Raw genomic sequence first — 19,719 nt, forward strand, 5'->3', positions numbered from 1 at the left:
TGAAAGTTATATTCCACAGAAAGATATGATGATTTTTCCCCTCTTTTATGGTGTCATCCTCACAATGAAATATTTATTCTCTTTCCAATCCAATAATTTATTATCCATGTTGTGGTATATCATTACATGTGTCTTGAATCAGCTACTCGATGGCTTTGCATCATGTGCCATTAGATATTAAAATGACAACAGGATGATGTTGAATTGCTTCTGCATGCTGGTTATTTTTAGGCACTGGACATGTGGTCCTGGGTTTGTTTTTGTGACGGATTTAAAGAAGTCTGCAGCAGTTGGTTAGTTTAGACACACTGTTCATACGAAGGTACAATATTTGGCCTCATTGTTGAACATGCCAACTTCCAGAAAGCAAACTTGCAGTCAATAAAGATGAGAGCCAGCCATCATATTGCCTCAAGCTTCTGATTCTTCTTCAAATGCTAATGACTCAAGATAATAATTAGCTATCACTGCACGGCACATATTTTTGGTAATGAGCTGTTAAACTACCGTGGCTGTAAAATCAGAACCAGAAAGCCTGGTATGGATTATCCCCAAGCATCCTGTCAAAGATTACAGAAGCTGCGCTGCTTTTATTCTTGGTCACCAAGTCCCTTCCAGAGCTGCATTTTTGCCAAAGGCAACATTGCTCTAAAACCTTCCACACTATTTCCTGTTAGGAGTCATTGGGGATTTATTAAAATTAGGAAACCTGTGTTGATCTATCAATGGAGAGGTTTAATTTTAAATTGTACATCCACTTAACTATTTCATTAGGCTATGCGTCTATGCACATAAAACCTTTCGTCGATGGCTCAAGGTTTTTCTTCATGGCACCATTTGACTCGGGAAAGTTTCGAGAGCAGAAAGGAAGGCAGAGTCATGAACTGCCATGTTGAGCTGAAACCCTTTTGTACAACTATTTAAAGATTATAACCATAGTAATAATAAAGAATAAATGTAAAAATATAGCTAGAATACTGAGAAGTATCCTGGATCAAAATGTGTTGCATTCAGAAACTGACAGGTAGAATTGAAATGCCTTTGGACAACTACTTAAAGATAAGGGGAAAAAAATTCAATGCATGAAATTTAAAAAAGACAGAGACAAAGAGAGGAAATAGGGAAGGTAAGAAGAAAGATAAGGGAGGGGAAAGAGAGCCAGGGTTAGATACTGGCAGAAAACAAAGTTTTGCATATTTTCCCATTTGTCCATAGTCAAATTGCACTTGGGCATAAGAGAGTTTTAGCTAACAAAATTTCAAAATGTTATTTTCTATCGGATACCAAATTAACTGTCTTCTACTGAGCATTTCCTCAGCCCCAGACACAAATACTTAAACCTTCCCTGGCCTTCTTTGAATGTCTCCCATTTTCTGGAAAAGAGGTTGGGCACTGAAGTCCAGGCACTGCACAAAAGAAAGTGATGCTTTCCCTACATTGGTAAATGTTCATCATTCCATTAAAACATTTGTTTAAACAGTAAAATGTTCTTTTGACAAATGGCTGACTCGGGATCCTATTTCTGCAAATGTTTAAAATGAGCTCTAAAAATCCCAACACATCAACATTTGCCATAATTATAGATATGTCTTTATGAAATATCCCCATTTTGTATTGTTTCTTTTAACAAAAAAAATGGTAATTCAAAAAAAATTAAGTTCTTTAAATAGTAGATAGAGTACTTCCTCCATCATAAATTAGGAAGAAAAATGTTTAGATATACCATTGTGGGTTTGCACTGTGTATCTTCTGCAAAAGCAAAAGAGTCGCATCACACATTGTGTTCACAAATAAGGAACATAATGTATGTTCCTAGAACCATTTACCCAGTTCCTTAAGTTAGCACTTTTCCATTGTGTCTCAGTTATTTCTTAAACATATCCATCACAAATGTGTATTTGTAGGGCTGGGGATATGGCCTAGTGGCAAGAGTGCTTGCCTCTTATACATGAAGCCCTGGGTTCGATTCCCCAGCACCACATATATAGAAAACGGCCAGAAGGGGCACTGTGGCTCAAGTGGCAGAGTGCTAGCCTTGAGCAAAAGGAAGCCAGAGACAGTGCTCAGGCCATGAGTTCAAGGCCCAGGACTGGCAAAAAAACAAACAACAACAACAAAAAACGTGTATTTGTAGACGTGAGCAGTTTAGAAACCTCAACTTTGTCTTCACTGTTTTAGTTTTTGGGTTTTTTTTTTGGCTGCGTGGTAATGGATGTTGGATTTGGGGGCCCCTGCCTTTTTTCTTAGTGTTTCCTGTATCTCAGCTCACCCCGATCCTCAGGGCTGGCACTCTGTTTAGTTGAGCCATAGCTCTGTTCTGGCCTTTCGCTAGTCAATTGGAGATAAGATTCTTAAGGACCTTTCTGCCCAGAATGGCTCAGAACTGTGATCCCGGGATTACAGGCGTGAGCCACCAGCTCCCGCTTCCTATTTTCAACGATTTTCACGAGAGCTAAATCTCACTTTCTTACTGAACTATTCAGGGCTTCATTTTATCAAGCTGGCCTCAAGCTGGCCATGTTTACTCCTTTTTTAAAAATTTAATTTTATTGTCAAGGTGATGTACAGAGGGGTTACAGTTACATATGTAAGGTAGTGATAATGAGGACATTTCTTGACACACTTGTTACCTACTCCCTCATTTTTCTCCCACCTTTCCTCCTCCCCGTTCCTTCTTTTATAAATTATTCATTTTATTTGCTTCAGCTTCCACACCAAATACTGATCTTTTCTTACTGTCATATAAGCTTCTTATTCTTGCTAAGAAAAACATATTTACTTTGTATATTTATCTTAACATTTGTGCTCAAGTTCATTCTTCCTATTTATGTTCAGTATGAATTTTTTATATTAATAGCCACTTTACATGTCATATACTTCAATAGAGTGGTATTTTTCTTATCCATATCATGTTTTATTCTATCTTATGCCAAAATATGACATATCGCCAGTTATTTTCCCAGTTTAGCTTGTGTACTACTGATATTTAAATGTGTGCCATCTGGTATTTATGTTGGTATATAACATACATAAGTAAATACTTCCTATATTAATAAAGTGTTTCTAATCTTTTAAAAACACATCAATTCACAGTGGTAAGACATCAGCTTACAGTCTAGACTGTCATAATTGATAACACTGCATTCTCCAGTACACAAAAATTTTGTTGATGGAATACACAATTCCTACAGTGCTTTTGATCTTACTATTTACCCCAGACTTGTAATTAATAATACTTGGACCTCACTTTTTCTAGGGAAAAAGTATTATTGTTGAATGAACAACACTGAAAAACATTTAATGAAATGTATAGTGTTTGTCCTGTCCTTTTGATTCTTTATGTAGAGAGAACTGTGAATTAGAAAAATATCCTGATTCATTTTTATGTAACAAAAAGTAAATGAAGTCATTTTATTTTCCATGTGAAAACTGATGAGAAAGAAAAGTCTGAGCAGACAATTACTGTATTTCATCCTTTTTCTCATAGCTTTACTGAAAACTGACTGTACTTGTGCAGTAAGATTTAAATTATGGTCTGCCAATTTTTTTCTTTAGACTGCATCCAATTAAGGACATTAAAAAAAAACCCTATTGTACTTAGCTATTACAACATTAGGTATGGGCACTCATCAGGACAGAATGCTGCATTTTGTTTGTTTGTTTTGCTGGTCCTCAGGCTTGAACTCAGGGCCTGGGTGCTATCCCCGAGCCTCTCTGGGCTCAAGGCTGGTGCTGCTCCACCACTTGAACCACACTGCCACGCTTTTTCTGAGTCATTAACTGGAGATAAGAGTCTCATGGACTTTCTTGCCTGGGCTGGCTTTGAACTGTGATCCTCAGATCACAGCCTCCTGCACAGCTAGGATGACAGGCGTGAACCACCAGCCCGGAGCTCAGAATGCTTCTTTTATAAAAGGACAAGAAATGAAAGCAGATGACACCAAGATAAGACCAGACTTCCAACGTCAGTCACCACCTGCCAGAGGCAAATAGCTGATGAACACAGAGGAAACGGGGGAGGGAATCTACAACCCAGGAAGGGAAAGAGGCTTCACAGCACAAAGTGAAAGACTGCGCAGCCCTTGGCGGAAGCAGGTGCAGAAACCAAGGTATGGATTAACGTGTTCAGAAGCCAGTGGTCCTGGTGGGGGGGAGGGGGCTGGCCCTTGCCCTCCTCCGTGGCAGAAGGGAGATGTTACCATGAACAGTTATCAAATGCAAGGTCATGATAAGGCTGAGAAATGGATAGCAGTTCTTCAGCTTTCAGGTTCTACTTGGTGCTTACACACAATATCTTGCCACCTCTTCTGAGTTGCCAACTTAGAAGGAGCAATAGTTTGGTACTCTGAGACGTTTACCTCACGTCTTCAAACAATACACATTTATTATGGCACATTTCGGCATGTCAGAAACCTGGGTAAGGATGCAAGTGGGTTCTTTCTTCAGAGACTCCCAAGAGTTTAAGCTTGTGGCCTGGGCATAGTGGTCCATGTCTGTAATTTCGGCTACTCTGGAAGTGGAGGAGGGAAGATTACAGTCCACACACAGCTCAGGAAAAAGCACAAGACCCTAATCTGGAAAAAATAAAAAGCAAACACCTTCTGGGGGCCTGACTCAAGTGGTAAAGTATTTCCCTAATGAGTGAAAAGCCCTGAGTTAAAATTCCATTGCCACTGAAAAACTGGCCACCACCACAAGAGACATGTAGCTAGAATACCTAGTGCTGTGGATTCATGTGTGAAACACAGGTTGAGAACGGTCCAGAAAGGCTACAGGTGACACAATACATATGGCCACATTTCACCACGGTCCCCTATTTTTCCATATGGAACCATCAATTAATGCTAAACATACACATCTATAATTACTAAGTACACTCAAATCGAATTTATAATACTACTTATGACATCTTAAAAACTGCATGTGTTTTTAGAAGAGGGTCAAATTCATTATAAAATACGATACAGCCGGGTGCCAGTGGCTCACACCTGTAATCCTAGCTACTCAGGAGGCTGAGATCTGAGGATCACGGTTTGAACCCAGCCTGGGCAGAAATGTCTATGGAACTCTTACCTCAAATTAACCACTAAAAAGCCAGCAGTGGCTCAAGTGACAGAGCCAAAGAATCTCAAGGACACCACCTAGGCCCCGAGTTCAAGCCCTAAGACTGGCACACAAAAAAAATGATAGAAATACAATTTCTTGACAATACTGGGTACACAATTCCCAGTAGACCCCACTGATGAAAACCCTCAAACACGGCGGAAATCAGAGTCCAGAGCTTTATGATGACCCAGATTTCCCATACTACCCGTGGGGGCGTGGTGCTCTGATCACTGATAGTTTGGTACTGCGTGTACTAAGCTACATTACCATCACGAAGTAAGTGGGAAATGCCTTCTTCTTACTTTAAGACTGCCAGAATGTGTACTGGAAACAAAGTAAAACAGGGTGATGCGTACCAAAAAAACAAAACCAACCCTTCGGAAATGTCTTGATCAATCTGAGATGCTATCTGAGGCCTCCTGCTTGGGGCTCTGCGGGTGTGATCTCATCGTCAGACTCTCCTCCACCTCACGACAGACTCGCTTTGGGGAGTGGATTTTTCCACGTGTGAGTCTCGGGATGAGCCACGGGCACTCGGATTCACAGAGGTGTCCGTGGAAGCTTCCTGAGAACGGAGGTCATCACAGGGATGCGTGGTAACAGTCATCGTCCCACGAGCGTGATCATCTCCCTCTGGTCCACAATCGCAGAGTGATGGAAGCCCTTTCATAGGGAGGAAGCGCGCGCGCTCTGGTCCTCTGGATGGCTGGTAGGCGAGGCCAGCCACTGAGAGATTCCCAGAAACCCAGAGGCATTAAAACCCAGTCTCGTCCCTTCTGTATCACAGACGCACGGCGCGGCACGCTATGACTTGCTACTTCTGAGCTCTAATGACTCAAAAACCAGAAGGTCCACTTTGGATTTCAAAAGAACCATGGTTTCTGGATGCTTCTCCCAGCGACCAACATACATGCTTCCTTTCTGGGTGGGTGATAATCCATTTTTCAGACAGCCTTTCTGAATTTCTTGTTTTTATCATCTTTAAGTAGTTGTACGAAGGAGTTGCCATTTCACAAAGCAGTTTACGGATGGTATATTATCTCCATCAATGTCGCCTCTTTCCTCATTCTTACCCATCTCTCCCCTGCTCATCCCGTCTTTCACTCTTCTCAATTGTGTAGGGATCACACTGCATTCTTGCCTGCATTTCCCAGCTCCTGTCCTCTTCATGTGTCTACGGGATCCCCTTGGCTTTACCCCTCCCCTTTCGGTCCCTGTGGCCTGGGCATTTCCCACCAGACAGCGTTCAGGAATTCCCTACAGTCTGCCAACATCGCCGTCGTGACCCGTGAGGCATTAACCCACGGCTGAGGAAGTTCCCACCTTTTCAACAAAAACAGGAATCGTTAAAACCCTGCCTGTCCTCCTCAGCCTCATTTTCCATGTGCATAAATGGTGACGGCAGGACCTACCCTCCCCGGGCTTTTGAGAACGCTTGGGTATCCATCGCTGCCATTATCGTCAGGGTGTCATTTGCTCGAGTGGCTGCACTGGGCGCATGGCTCTGTCCTTTCAGACACGTCCTGACCCGCTAGGCTGGGCTCACTCTCCTCCCTGACTAGGACTCTGTGCTGGGATGCACTTGAACCACAAAGTCAGGCCACCAGCAGGGATTTTTGTTGTTTTGTCGGTGCTGCAGTTTGAACTCAGGGCCTGAGCGCCGTCGCTGAGCTTCTTTTTGCTCAAGGCCAGCACTCTGCCAACTTGAGCCTCAGCGCCACCTCTGGCTTTTTCTATGTATGTGGTGCTGGGGACTCGAACCCAGGGCTTCGTGCATGCTAGGCCAGCACTCTACCGCTAAGCCCCCTTCCCAGCCCAGCTTGCTAAGCGTCTGGGCTGAGGCTTGGCCAGTGGGTGCGCGTGCTGCTCTAGGGTTTCCCGCCCCCACGCCCCGGGGAGGCTTACGCTCTTGGAAGGAGGTGAAGAGCATCTGGAAGCGGCTGCCGCGGCTGCCCTCGTCCGCCCACATGCGCACCACGCCCAGGCCCGTGCGCAGCATCACGTCGTTGGCCACCGTGCTGCAGAACTTGGCCCGCAGGTCCTCCACCGAGCTGCTGCCGTCGTACACGGCCACGAAGTTCCGCTTGCACTCGTTCGAGTTCTGCATCTCGTAGTCCAGGAACCGCAGGTAAATCTGCAACACAACCCACGACGCAAACGTGAATCCCCCGGGGGCCGGCGGGGACGACGGCCCAGAAGGCACCCGCACCTGCCGTCTCCCAAGACCGCCAGGGTTGCGATGCAACGCCGTATCTCCCCCTCCCCCCCCCATTGTTAGTATTTGTTCTTTACTCCAATGCACCATTTCCTTTAGCTGAGTTGTTTTCTTTATTTTGGTTTTTTTTTGTTCCCCCCCCCAATATGTGCCTAAGTCTTCTCCTAACTTATTCGCAATCAGTGATCCGTTTTGCAAACTTATCCCTCCTTGAAGTATCCTTGACACATTCTTGTCAAAGTCCCACCGCTTCCCTTTCCTGCCCAAGAAATAATTTGTGTTAATACAAAAAAAAAAAAATTCCCCAGAAACCCCAAATGACAGATCATCAAAGACTCTATTTGGTTTCAGGTTGTTAAATTATTTAACCATACCGCTGCAGCTTGAAAGTGGAGAATGTGAAAAAAAAAATAACTCAAAAGCCAAGCAAGTTTATTGTCATAGTTAGCTAAATCCACATGAATAAAAATTAAATTAAAAATTAATGAGCACAAAAAATAACGTGCGGGCTGGGAATGTGGCTTAGTGGTAGAACGCTTGCCTAACATGCACGAAGCCCTGGGTTCGATTCCTCAGCACCACATAAGCGGAAAACACCAGAAGTGGTGCTGTGGCTCAAGCGATAGAGCGCTAGCCTTGAGTAAAAAGAAGCTCAGGAACAGTGCCCGGGCCCTGAGTTCAAGCCCCACGACTGGCAGAGATAGATAGATAGATAGATAGATAGATAGATAGATAGATAGATAGATAGATAGATAGATAGATAGATAGGTTAGATAGGTAGATAGGTAGGTAGATAGATAGACAGGAAGACCAATAGGTGGATAAATAAAGTGCCATCTACATGAAGTGCCATCTACATCGCCTCCATTTTTTAAGCTCCTGGAAACTCGAAGAGGGTCTTCCTTCTGTCCTGTTCTGAGCTGGCGCTTCAGTCTCAGATGTGACGGTTGGGGACTGAGACAGGAGGTTCCACTACCACCACAAGTGTCACTGCCCCACACCCGGTTCCAGATCCGCTGACGGTTCTGGTGCCATCCGTGTGTATTCAGAACCACAAGGGACTAACTCAACCCAAGGTAAGTCTAGGCAGACATTTTTCTCTTATTCCTCAGCTCAGCTACATTCACTCTGGGATCCGAGGTGGACCCAGACAGGACTCAGGGTATGGAGAAGGTGATAATGGACAACAGAATGAAGACCACTGCTGGAAATAAGAGTCTCTTAAATCATGACACCAATATATAATGGCATCTACTCAGGAGATACATGAGCAAAAACAAGCCTAGACTGAGAGGAATGTCTGGATGGTTCTGGAATAGGATGGGTTTCCTTGACTGCAGTTTCTCCTAAGCATTTCATATTTTGAAATCATACACATACCTATGGGGTCTTCCTCTCAAGTGTACTTCTCCTTAGGTAACAAGGATATACACAAAAGCTAGGCCCTCCATTAGTAACGCATCCTTTTCATTCCTCTGTATGATTTGTTTTTTAGATTTTTATACCTGTTCTGTAAAGGTGATGTACAGAGGGGTCACGGGTACATGATTCAGGTCATGAGTCCATTTATTTTTGAACAGTGTCACCCCTCCTCCATTCTCTCCCAGGTTTTCCCCTCCTGACCTCCCCTCCCCGCCAGCCCCAAGTTGTAAAGTTCATTTCCAACAGTGTCTAGTGGGTTTCACTGCTGAATTGGTTCACCATTTTGTCTCACCATTTCTCTGCTTCCTCTTCCCCTTCATTTTTTCTTATTTCATAAACTAAAGATCCTACAAGACTATGTATCCCCAGATCTGATATATTTAATCTGAATTTAAAATTTCACTATTTCAAGCAGTGGAAATCTTTGGCCCTGTTATCTTACTGAGTGGATTTCACTTGTCAAATCTCATGCCTTCAGTCTCCTGGCCAGACTCTCAGAGCCTGCAGTCCACATCAAAGCCTTCCCCAGCCAACTGAGTGTCTCAGTAACAAATCTAATAATCATAATTCTTGAGCCAATATCTCTGACACACGATCAAAGAATACATGGAAAAATTATAAAGTGACCAACACACACTCCCTAGCTTCCAACACTGCACGTATATTTTCAAATACAACAACATCACACAAATGGCTATATTTTTAAGTCAGGGATCGAATAATTATAGTCTTTGAGTCAAAAATCTCTGACACATGGTTATAAAAATACTGCAGTACTATAAACTGACACACAATATGCCTTAGCGTCCACCACTGCACACTTATTGTCAACTGTGCCATGGTTCATACATACTTTCACAGGAATTAAGTATTCTGTCTTCTCCTAACAACTTTTTCCTGATGGGTCAAGGTGAGTTTCACTTGTGGCATATCCATGGAAGAATTGTTCACTTGCCCTAGTCTCCCACCGTGACTCAATGTCTCTCCATGATGTAAAGTGGGCTACTGATGGTATTTTAATCTGTACCTATAATAAACCCTTCTCTACTCTGTGCTCTGGGCAGGGCTCTCTAGTCTCCATTTCTGAGCATTAAACCATGTTTTGCACATAGAAAGCTCTCCATTAAAATTTCAGAAGTGCATGGACCTGCAAATAAAACTAATTGGAAACGCTATTTCTTTATTGACTTCATTTATTCGGCATTTATCATTTATTAGGCATCTATATGCCAGACAGTGTTTTACATGCTACAGATAATGAAAATTACATGGAATAGTCATCTTATTATTTATAGTAGGGAATTACTCAAGATAACACTCAAAACAATGTATAATACAGATCTAAAGTATGACAGTAGAAAATAATTTTGCAAATTTACAGCAGGTTGAAAATAAAATGGGGAGGTGAAGGCACTCTAAAATAATTTTGAGAAGGGAAAACACAAACAGAAATGTGAAAAAAATGAATGAAAAGGAATGGAATATGACAGGGTTTCATTAAGCTTTGCAAGGTAAGGAAGTTTTCAGACAGGGGCAATCTGCTGTCTCAGGTGGAAAATGATCCTAACACATCTCCCTACCCTGATGTTGATTTCAAATCGATGTTCCTGCCATATCTCTGTGAAGCACACACCTCAAGAAAGACTTGGTGGTACCCAAGCTCAAGCCATTGCATAATTGTATTCCACCAGAAGTTCAAAGAATTCATTTAGGGGCATGATACAACATTCCTGAAATTATCCAGGAAATTCCAGAAATGTCCTATTTAAGAAGATGTATGTTTCAAATATGTTAAAGCCTTCCAAGTTTTGCCAAATTCTGGCCTTTGTTTATTGAGTATTCACACAGATTATTTCTTAAAAGAAGTATTTTTTTTATGATGACCGTTAAAGGAAAGCTAGAGGGAAAAAGAGATACAATAATTTTTGCTTGAGAAAAATAAGCAAATTAATGTGGAAACCTTAAATGGTTTAAACCTTGGCCTCTGTTTTTAGGATTCTCTTCACCACGTCATTTTGTCCTCTATGAGGTAAAGTAAACAGACTGGAAACAGGATTAAAAACCAAGACAAAACCTAGGCATCCTTGTAAGAAAGCAGGCTTGTTAAATGCAAAAAAAGTCAAATATATGTTTCAGTTCTAAAACACAATGCAACAAATCCAGTGTTCATGAGACGTACAATTTCCGTAGAATTATGCAAATTGACTAGTAAGAAGAACACACGGTGGGTTCCATTTCTATTTTAAGGAAAATACAAAGCAATCCCTCTTCTCAGTGCGAGGTTATAAAAACCAAATGCTATTCCCACAGAGGGAAAATTACTTAATTAACAATACTTGACTGAATCGAGAAGGAAAAATCGTGTGTGTGAGGTTTTTAGCTCCATGCATTTCACTAGTCTCATGTCTGAATACAGGTTGAAACACTAATTTATCATTAGGAAAAGAAAGCCTGCAAGGTCCTTGGCCACGTTTTTGCCCACTACATTTTGATATTTCATCCAGTTCTCTAGACAAGAGACACCTGTTATAACCATTTGAAGATGAGGAGACTACAGTTAGAAAAATTAAGTAACTTCTTCATGGGGAAACAAGTCTGTGAGCACACACGAACATCACAGTCAGTGATGACATGCAGTTGCCCAATATCCTGATTCTCATACCACGTCATCTCAGAAAACTTTCAAGAAATGCCCCACAGGAAAAAATAAAGATGCAGTCGTAAAGAAAGCAGCTTTAACAATCCAAATAATCAAAGCAAAATAAAGTGACTAGATTTTGCGTGAATCCCTTCCAAAGCATTTGATATATCTTTTTAACTCTAATTCTTGCATTATATTAGAAAGAAAAAAGTAGTAAACTATGTTGGTAGGATTTTCACGTCATTGGGCCCAGAGCTACTTCTGCAAAAGCTAACATAAATTCCATCCAGGAAAAAAGAAAGAGGCCAGCCTTCCTTCAGCAGCTCGAGCGTATGTGCGCTCAAAGTCCTCATGGCCTGTGATGGAGATGGCCGTCCCAGAATCATAAGCCTTGTGCCACAACGATACCAAGAGAAAGAAGTATTTATGTTGCAAATGACAAAATGCTGCAGCCCCTCTGCTAAAGCAAAGAGAAAATGATAAACAAGAATAATATATAACCCTAGTAAAACAGTCAGGTTATCATCTCTCCTCAGTGAGTAGTTTTGATGCCTTCCTCTTTTTAATCAATCACAGAGAGCTGGAGCTGACATGATGATTAATGGAATGGGACATGGAAACTTCCGAACACACACACCATTTCTAGTCATATCTGTTTTCCACGTCACACCAATAAGGAAGCTAAAACCCTGGCTTTAGATGTAAAGCAAGTAAATTTAACTAAACATTTATTAAGGAGCACGAGTTAAAAATAAAATTTAATACCAACTGTTTAACCATGTGATCTTCCCTTAATGTCATAATGAGAGAAAAAAGAAAAAAAAAACATTATGGAGGCAATTATTAAGTGTTTTCTCTGCAACAAATGAACGTGAAATAGGTCACCATCGTCTGAGAACTGGTATGCATGGTTTCAATGCTACTGGCTACTTTTGTAACTCATCTTGTAGTCTACACAGCCAGCGTGTCTCCCGAATCCTGCAGCTGCTGTCAAATGTGTCAACGGCCATGGCATGTTGATCATCTCAGCAGGATGTCACATGAATTTGGAAGCTAGCAATACCTCCTTTATTTGGAAAAGAAACCGAAAACCACATTGTTTCCTTGATGTTAAGATGCACGCATCCAACCACAAATACTGGTAAGACAAGAAAGAGATGATCACGTAGACATGGAGAAAGGTATTTAAAAGCCTTCTGAGTAGCCTTCTAATCTGACAGTACCGAATGATGTTCCATTTATAGAACTGAACCAATTAGCAGGTTGAAAATATCACTGTTTATCTGATTTTATTTTCTTTTTTTTTGTAATATCAAATTGAACCAGAATTCAGTGCTACTATAGCTCTTTCTTAAACTCTGTTACTAACCAAGCAAATATCAGAGCTAGTCATTTATCAAGGATTCATGGAATTTTGCTAGTACAAGGATTCCTATATCATCTCTGCCAAAAATTACTTGATTTTAATTATTATACAAAAGCCCTGGCAAACTCTGCTTACATTCTTTTCCTTGAATCCCATTTTATCTTCATTATTAAACCAAAAACCTTCTTATATAAACTTGAAAGCTCTATTCTCATTTCAAATATTCAACCAAACTGGAATACTTAACATTATGCAGGTTTAGTTTTATTCCATTTCAAATGACAGTTCTTCAAATGTTTGAAGACTGGTGCTATGTCTTTTGTTTGAGATACTCATCCGTTTGCCCTTTTCTGAGTTTTAGTGGCATGACAGACATTTTGCTTGCCACTTAGGTTGATAGAGATGCCTAGGTCCCGCCTTCCTAGAATTCAGGTGCAAATGGTAACTGTGATATGCATTCCCATTATTCCAGTCTGGGCGTGATCTCTCGACTAGGTCCCTAACCAGATGTATCAACGCTCTCCCTCCAGCCTTGCCCTAACATCTATGTAATCATAAAACGTTTGCACATAGACATGTGTTTCTATACTCCAGGCCCTCAGTAACTAATTCCCAACATTCTTTCTGTCTCTGGTTTTCCAGATTCCAAGCAGTGGAGAATGATCACATTTTAGTTAAAGAACACCGGTGATGTTAAAAAGGAGGTAGCGGACATATTTTTTTCTAGTTATCTAAAAGCTGAGAAGCAGCATAGAACTCCTATGAGTTTTCACAGACCTCAAGGAAGCTGTTTAGCACATGCAGTTTGCAATATGGTTCACCAGGTTCCGTGCAGATGCTCACAGGAGACCCTGGAAGTTTAACTAACGCTTTGATAGCTGGTTCTCATAAGCCTCTAGGAACTCAGTAAAAATAGAAGCCCACATAGGCAGTAATCCCCAGTCCCTGCCTTCTCTATAGCACACCACGCACTTCCTGTCCTCTAACCTTTAATTTAACAGAGGAAGTCTGTCACAATGGAGCCATCTTTGTACAGCTCTGCAGGAGACTTCCCCTTTGAGTCACAGAATGCCAAATTCTGAAACAGACAGGTACACTTGCATTGTTGCTCTGGGACTAGACAAAAGACAGCCAGCTATTTACCAGCTGGCAAGACAGGTGTGTGTTTACACTGGCAGAGAAACCTTCCCTCTAACACAGCAGTGACAGGAGGCTGCACCTACACTTCCCGTTTATAAAGAGTCTTTCAGTTATTCTAAGACGTAAAGAAAAAAATGGAAGGCACTTCTGTGTGAATGCACGTACTCTGCACGAAAGCATAATCAAATAAAGTATAGCTCTCATCATCTGCACATATGCTCATGGCTTCATGCATGTTACACCAAACTTTTAAAAGTAAGAGAGAAGAGAAAGAGAAGAAGGAAGGAAGGGAGAGAGGAAGCTAGGGAGGAAGGGAGGGAGGGATAAAGAAAGACAAGAAAGGGAAAGAAAAATGAAAGGAAGGGGAGGTCGGGAGGAAAGGAGAGATGAAGAAAGGGAAGCAAAAAGGAAGGAAAAAAAAGGAGGGAAGAAGGTGTCGGGGTCTCTAGCCCCCCCGCGCTCCCCTGACCCGCGGGAGAGACGGGGAAGGCACGCCCCGACCGGACGAGCCAAGAAAGGAGAAGGGACGGCAGGCCGCCCGCACCCAGCCCTCCCTCACCGGAGGACAATCAGACGGCCTGGGAGTCAAGTTGGCACAAGATCTCGTTTATTGGGGAAGCACGTGCCACTAATATAAGGCACGAGAGCCAATCAGGTCTAAGATCAGCAGGAAGGGGCGGGGTGAGCTGTCCATCAAGGGCGGAAGAGCCGGGGCGTCACTGCCCACAGAACCGCCTCCGGGTTATCACCAAAGACACTTGTAGCAGCTGTGCGTTGTTGTTAGGCGCCGCCATCTTAGCCATACGTGGCCCCCAAGACTGAGACACGGGCGGGGCCGGCTAGTGGACTTCCAGGTGCGCCCCACAGAAGGGAAAGTAGATGGGAGGAAAGGAAAGATGATAGGAGCTCTAAAATAACATTTGCAAAGCATTCAGGCCCAGGTTATATTCAATGTGGTATAAATGCAATTTACAGTGTTTTCTAATACTTAAAACCAAGATAGAAAAGCTGGGCTTGTTTGTGTTATGGTGGCTACCCATTTCCCACAGGGGACAGAAAGCAATTGTAGAGCCAGGGTCCCCCCTCTGAGGGGCACTGGCTTGGCTCCCCTGGCCACTGTCTCTACACTCTCGTGTTTGATGCTCTCCCAACAGGTGACGCCCATTTCTTCCATAGGCGGGTGTTGAGGTTGGAAAACAAGCTGCCGACCTGACAAGGGGATTCAGGGGAGACAAGGACACTTCTGCCTCACCCACAGCGGCACCCAACACATCCCTGTCTACTTTGCGGAGGTTGACTTATTTTAGACACTCTATCTGCTTTATCAAGCGATGCTTTGCAAAGCCCACATTGTGGCTGAGAGAGTTAGACTGAACAGGGGAAGACAAGATGCATCTATCTTAAAGCCCCAAGACAACTAGACAGAAGATGGACACACACACACACACACACACACACACACACACAGGGCACATCCCGCTGCTTCACAAACACTGCACACATTCGCACGCGTGCGCTGGGACTGACCTTGGATCGTGGAGGAGCTCTGATATACCACTTGCAGTCCACCGCCTCGCTGGCAGTAGCTTTGCCTTCTTTGAGAATTTGTACGGACTCCACAATTCCTTCTGAGCCTCCCATCTCAAACTCACACACTAAATAGAAGAGGCCAAACAAACACAAAGATGGAGCTTTGAATAATAAACCAAAGGCATACTTTACAGCAGAACACAAAGGCCTCGGAGCACTAGTAAGTATCTATTTTACCAACCTGGTAATGGTTTCAATACTCCAAGGTCCTTAAAGTCAGGATCTTAAAAATTGAAAAAAAAAAAAAAGACAATTATTAGTCCTAGTCTGCAGTCCTTTCTTAAAATGATGTTGAAGACTACGGCTTCAAATTATTGAGGAATACATCTTAAAACACTTTGGGGGAAAGTTAAATGATAAGGTATAAAACACATGGTAATATTATAGCAGAAAGTAAATCTGTATGGTAAAATTGAGTTTTTCTCAATACAAAAGAGATCAGTGTTGAATAACTTCCAGCGTACTGTTTGAATCTAACTATCCAATATATTAGGATGTACAGATTGCTCATGTCCACCAATACTTTTTTTTCTGTTGGTTATAGGGCTTGAACCAGGCCTAGGCTCTGTCCCTGAGCTCTTTTTCTCAAGGCAAGTGATCTACTACTTGGAGCCACAGCTCCACTTCCGGTTTTTTAGTGGATAATTGGAAGAGTCTCACGGGGACTTCTCTATCCAGGCTGGCTTCAAACCACAATCCTCAGATCTCAGCCTCCCGAGTAGCTAGGATTACAGGCGTGAGCCACTGGTACCCAGCCACCAATAGATATTTTTGTAAAAGGTACCCATAGATAATTCCGTTTAGGGTCTACTTCCACATATTCTATTTCAATTCTTTTCTAGAAAGCTCGTATACATTGTTGAAACTGTTTTCACCTGAAATAGCAGAAGCACAGCAGCCTAGGCCTTTTCTCCTGCGGTTGAATGAACTGCTCTGCTCTCATCACTTCTTCATTCCTGCCCATCCTGGTTTCCAAGAAGTCTGCAAGTCTCTACTTCACAAAATCACCACCTCTTTTTACCTAGTTTCTTCTCAATAGACCAACACTCAGGGAGCTGTCCTTTTCTGTTCATTGGTCACGAGCCTCCAAAGTATCTAACTTGATATAAGCCAAAAGCGGGAGCCTCATTCCGCCTCCTAGAATTGATGTGAAGCTAGCTGTGAACAAATGCAAAGTAACTGTGACCTTGAAAGACTAAGCAGCCAATGTCATGCCAACCTGGGCCTGAGAGGGGGGCTTCTGAGGAATTTCCTGCATAGAGGGACAAGACCCACACAGCTTCCCAGACTCTTGTTGTCATGTCAGTTAGAATCCTTTGAAATCATGGAGAAGAAAGGGGGAAAGAAAACAAAAAAAAAATACCTGCAAGCAACATCCACAAAAGAACAAAGAAATGAAGAAATTTTAGACCAAAATATTTCACAGTGGAAATATTTTTCCCATCAAATGAATAAGTGGGCATTTATTTGGTCATTACTTCAATAAACATGTGTTTAATATCTACTAGGTAAGATAAAAGAACTTTGTCTCTTATAGGATTACTAATATTTTGGTTACCATTAATCATCTCATTGGTATTGAAAAACTCAGTTCATACCTTCTTCCTTATGTTTATATCAAGCTTTCTGTCCTAGGAATCTAGATTTGCTATTCAGTATAGTATATTCCTTTTGCTATGTGGCCTTCTGCGTAATTATAGACATAATCAAGACACTATCACCTTTTCATATTAGAAGTTTTCCATGGCACATGGCTGTCCCTGGAATTTTTGTGGAAATGTAGTTGGTATTCTATTTCCTAGGCTGAAGGCTAACATTTGTCATTTTTATAATGCATGCCAGACAAGATTGAGATAAATGCCAGTTCCGTAAAATGAAAATTTATTTTTGTCTCTGTATTAATAGTGATAGTTCTAAAAAATAGTTTAAAAATAGGAAAAATTTCTCTTTGTGATACCATTTACATTAATCTCCACTGTTACCACAAATACAGACTGCTCATGTGACTTGCAAAAAAATCAACAAAAAAATTTTTTGAAGCAGTTTAAATGGAATGTGAGGGTATAAAGTTTGACTAATTGCTCAAGGTTATTTGGGACTAATGATATCAATAAGCAGGTATATATACAACAACCACAGGCCTAATAATAAATATTCTTCCCCCTCAGGCAGCCCATAGAGTAATATTACAAAGATACAGAGGAGATTATCATGGCCCAGTACAAAGATAACACAAAATTTGTGACTCATTCTATGCATGTTAAAGAAGTATCAAGTCATCTATTCCCTAGATATCTCCCCAAATCTGTTTTCTACAAAGCAACGTGAATAAACTTTTAAGAAAGTATAAATGAAATCACATCATCGGCCTGTCTTTGCATTGTGCTTGGACTAAGAGCACAGCTGTCTCTGTGTTCTGACCCCAGGTTCGGGGCCCTCCTCACACCTCTCCCTTCACACTTAGCCATCCATGTCTGTTGCAGACAATCAAGGCTCAGCTCTCAGTATCCCCTTGAACTTGTTCTTTCATCTCTCTGCAATACTCCCCCCCCCCGGCCCCTGCCCTATGGGTAGTTGCATAGCTTGGTGCTTTCCATTCGTCAGAGGTTAGCTCAAATGTTATATTCTCAGGACGGTCTTGAAAATCTTCCCTACTTCCCATTTTCACTTCTTCCTCATAGTTCTTACTGCAATTTCCACTCATTTTGCTATTTCCTTCTCCACTGATAAAGACTGGCCATCCACTCCCAGAGTCCCATGAAGGAGTCAGCCCCCTGAGAGGCCTTGTCTCTCTACTCAGGACTTATGGCATGGTACGTGCACAATCAATGTTACGGAGTCAATCCTGTTTTTTCTACATATTCGAAGTAGTTACTTTGTTCCAAGGTGATTTCCTTACACTTCCATGTCCCAATACATTTCTGCACTGTACTTAAGGTTTTTCCAATCCAAAGCATTTCATCATAAATCTGTCACTGTGAACACTGTCCCGGAGACCACCGCTGACTTCCCTTGGCTTCCTGGGCACGCAGGGAGACCATGCCGCCTCAGCCACCTCCCAGGGTCACGTGGTCACGGCCCATCTCTCCCCAAAAGGAAAGGGGTGAGAGGGGGACCTGCAAGTGTCGACTGCACTTCTAACATCTTCCTGACAATTCTCCACACTCACCCTCTACTGCGTACTGTGGCCCATGTCCAACCACAATCAGCTCTCTCTCTCTCTCTCTCTCTCTCTCTCTCTCTCTCTCTCTCTCTCTCTCTCTCGATTTCATGTAGGGCCTTACCATGCTTCCAGGCCCCAGTCTCTGAATAGTTTTCTGTGGGAAAGGACAAGCTCTATGGATCCACTCTATGGATCTTGGCTTTGGCTCATGTCTACATACACGAACACACAACCATCCCAACGTGATGAAATTACTGAGTTTTAGAACTGTTAAAATATTATCAGCACGGTTATTCCCCTTAAAGGTGTCCCTTTCACGGGATCTCAAGGTCAAAGCTTTCCTGGGAGCACTGAAAGGTGTGTTTGGGCACATGTATTTTCTCAGAAACGTAGAGCAGCATTCTGTGATCACGCAAGTGCTGTTTCTAGCCAATGGACCATCGGCTTGTGTTTTCAAGGATCTGTCTCAAGTTTAGGGGGCTTTGCAGTACAAATGCATGAATTTCCAGGAATGATCTCCCTTTGCGCTCAGTGATTTTATTGGAAACTTAGTGGATATTTTCTGTTCTCATTAGAATAACTCCTATGATGGTCCAATATATTGTTATTAGGAAACTTCCAGCATTAAAAAAAAATTTTGAGTGGCATATGGCAGATAAGAGTCTCATGGGGACTTTTCTGCCTGGGCTGGCCTCGAACTGTGATTCTCAGGTCTCAGCCTCCCGAGTAGCTAGGATTACAAGTCTGAGCCAACTACACCAGGCGTCCAAAAACACTTTTTGAGCTTACCTGATCGCAGAGTAAAGTACTAGAAGTACTTTCCTGATTTGTAAGTCAGCCTATCCACGCACTCAGTCACGTATTTGTCTATATAACTCAATACGCTCAAGAACGTTTAGTCTAAATTTAAATTTTAACAGTTATAAAATTTAATTGTATTTACACTTAACTAAGCAAGCAGACTTCCGCTCCATTTCCCTTACGGTTAAGAATGGACATGGGTGTTAGAGGAGTTGCCACCTCCCAGCTACCCTGTGCTTTCTTAAGAGCAGAGAGAAGATGAAAATGACATTTGG

The 19,719-nt window shown here is 42.2% G+C and overlaps 1 protein-coding gene across 4 annotated transcripts in view; it reads right to left on the bottom strand.

The window, feature by feature from the left end:
- Positions 1-19,719, bottom strand: part of Neto1 (neuropilin and tolloid like 1) — an 85,212-nt gene that overhangs the window by 12,748 nt on the left and 52,745 nt on the right. For 3 of the 4 annotated variants that reach the window (XM_048363158.1, XM_048363159.1, XM_048363162.1), the window contains exons 5-7: positions 15,662-15,703; positions 15,418-15,545; positions 7,012-7,240 (exon numbers count right to left, since the gene is read on the bottom strand). In XM_048363158.1, the coding sequence (XP_048219115.1) occupies positions 7,012-7,240; positions 15,418-15,545; positions 15,662-15,703 (399 nt within the window). The remainder of the gene's footprint in view (positions 1-7,011; positions 7,241-15,417; positions 15,546-15,661; positions 15,704-19,719) is intronic. The other variant, XM_048363161.1, reaches the window with a different exon arrangement.

Source organism: Perognathus longimembris, chromosome 15, assembly GCF_023159225.1.
Source record: "Perognathus longimembris pacificus isolate PPM17 chromosome 15, ASM2315922v1, whole genome shotgun sequence".
Lineage (NCBI taxonomy): Eukaryota > Metazoa > Chordata > Mammalia > Rodentia > Heteromyidae > Perognathus > Perognathus longimembris.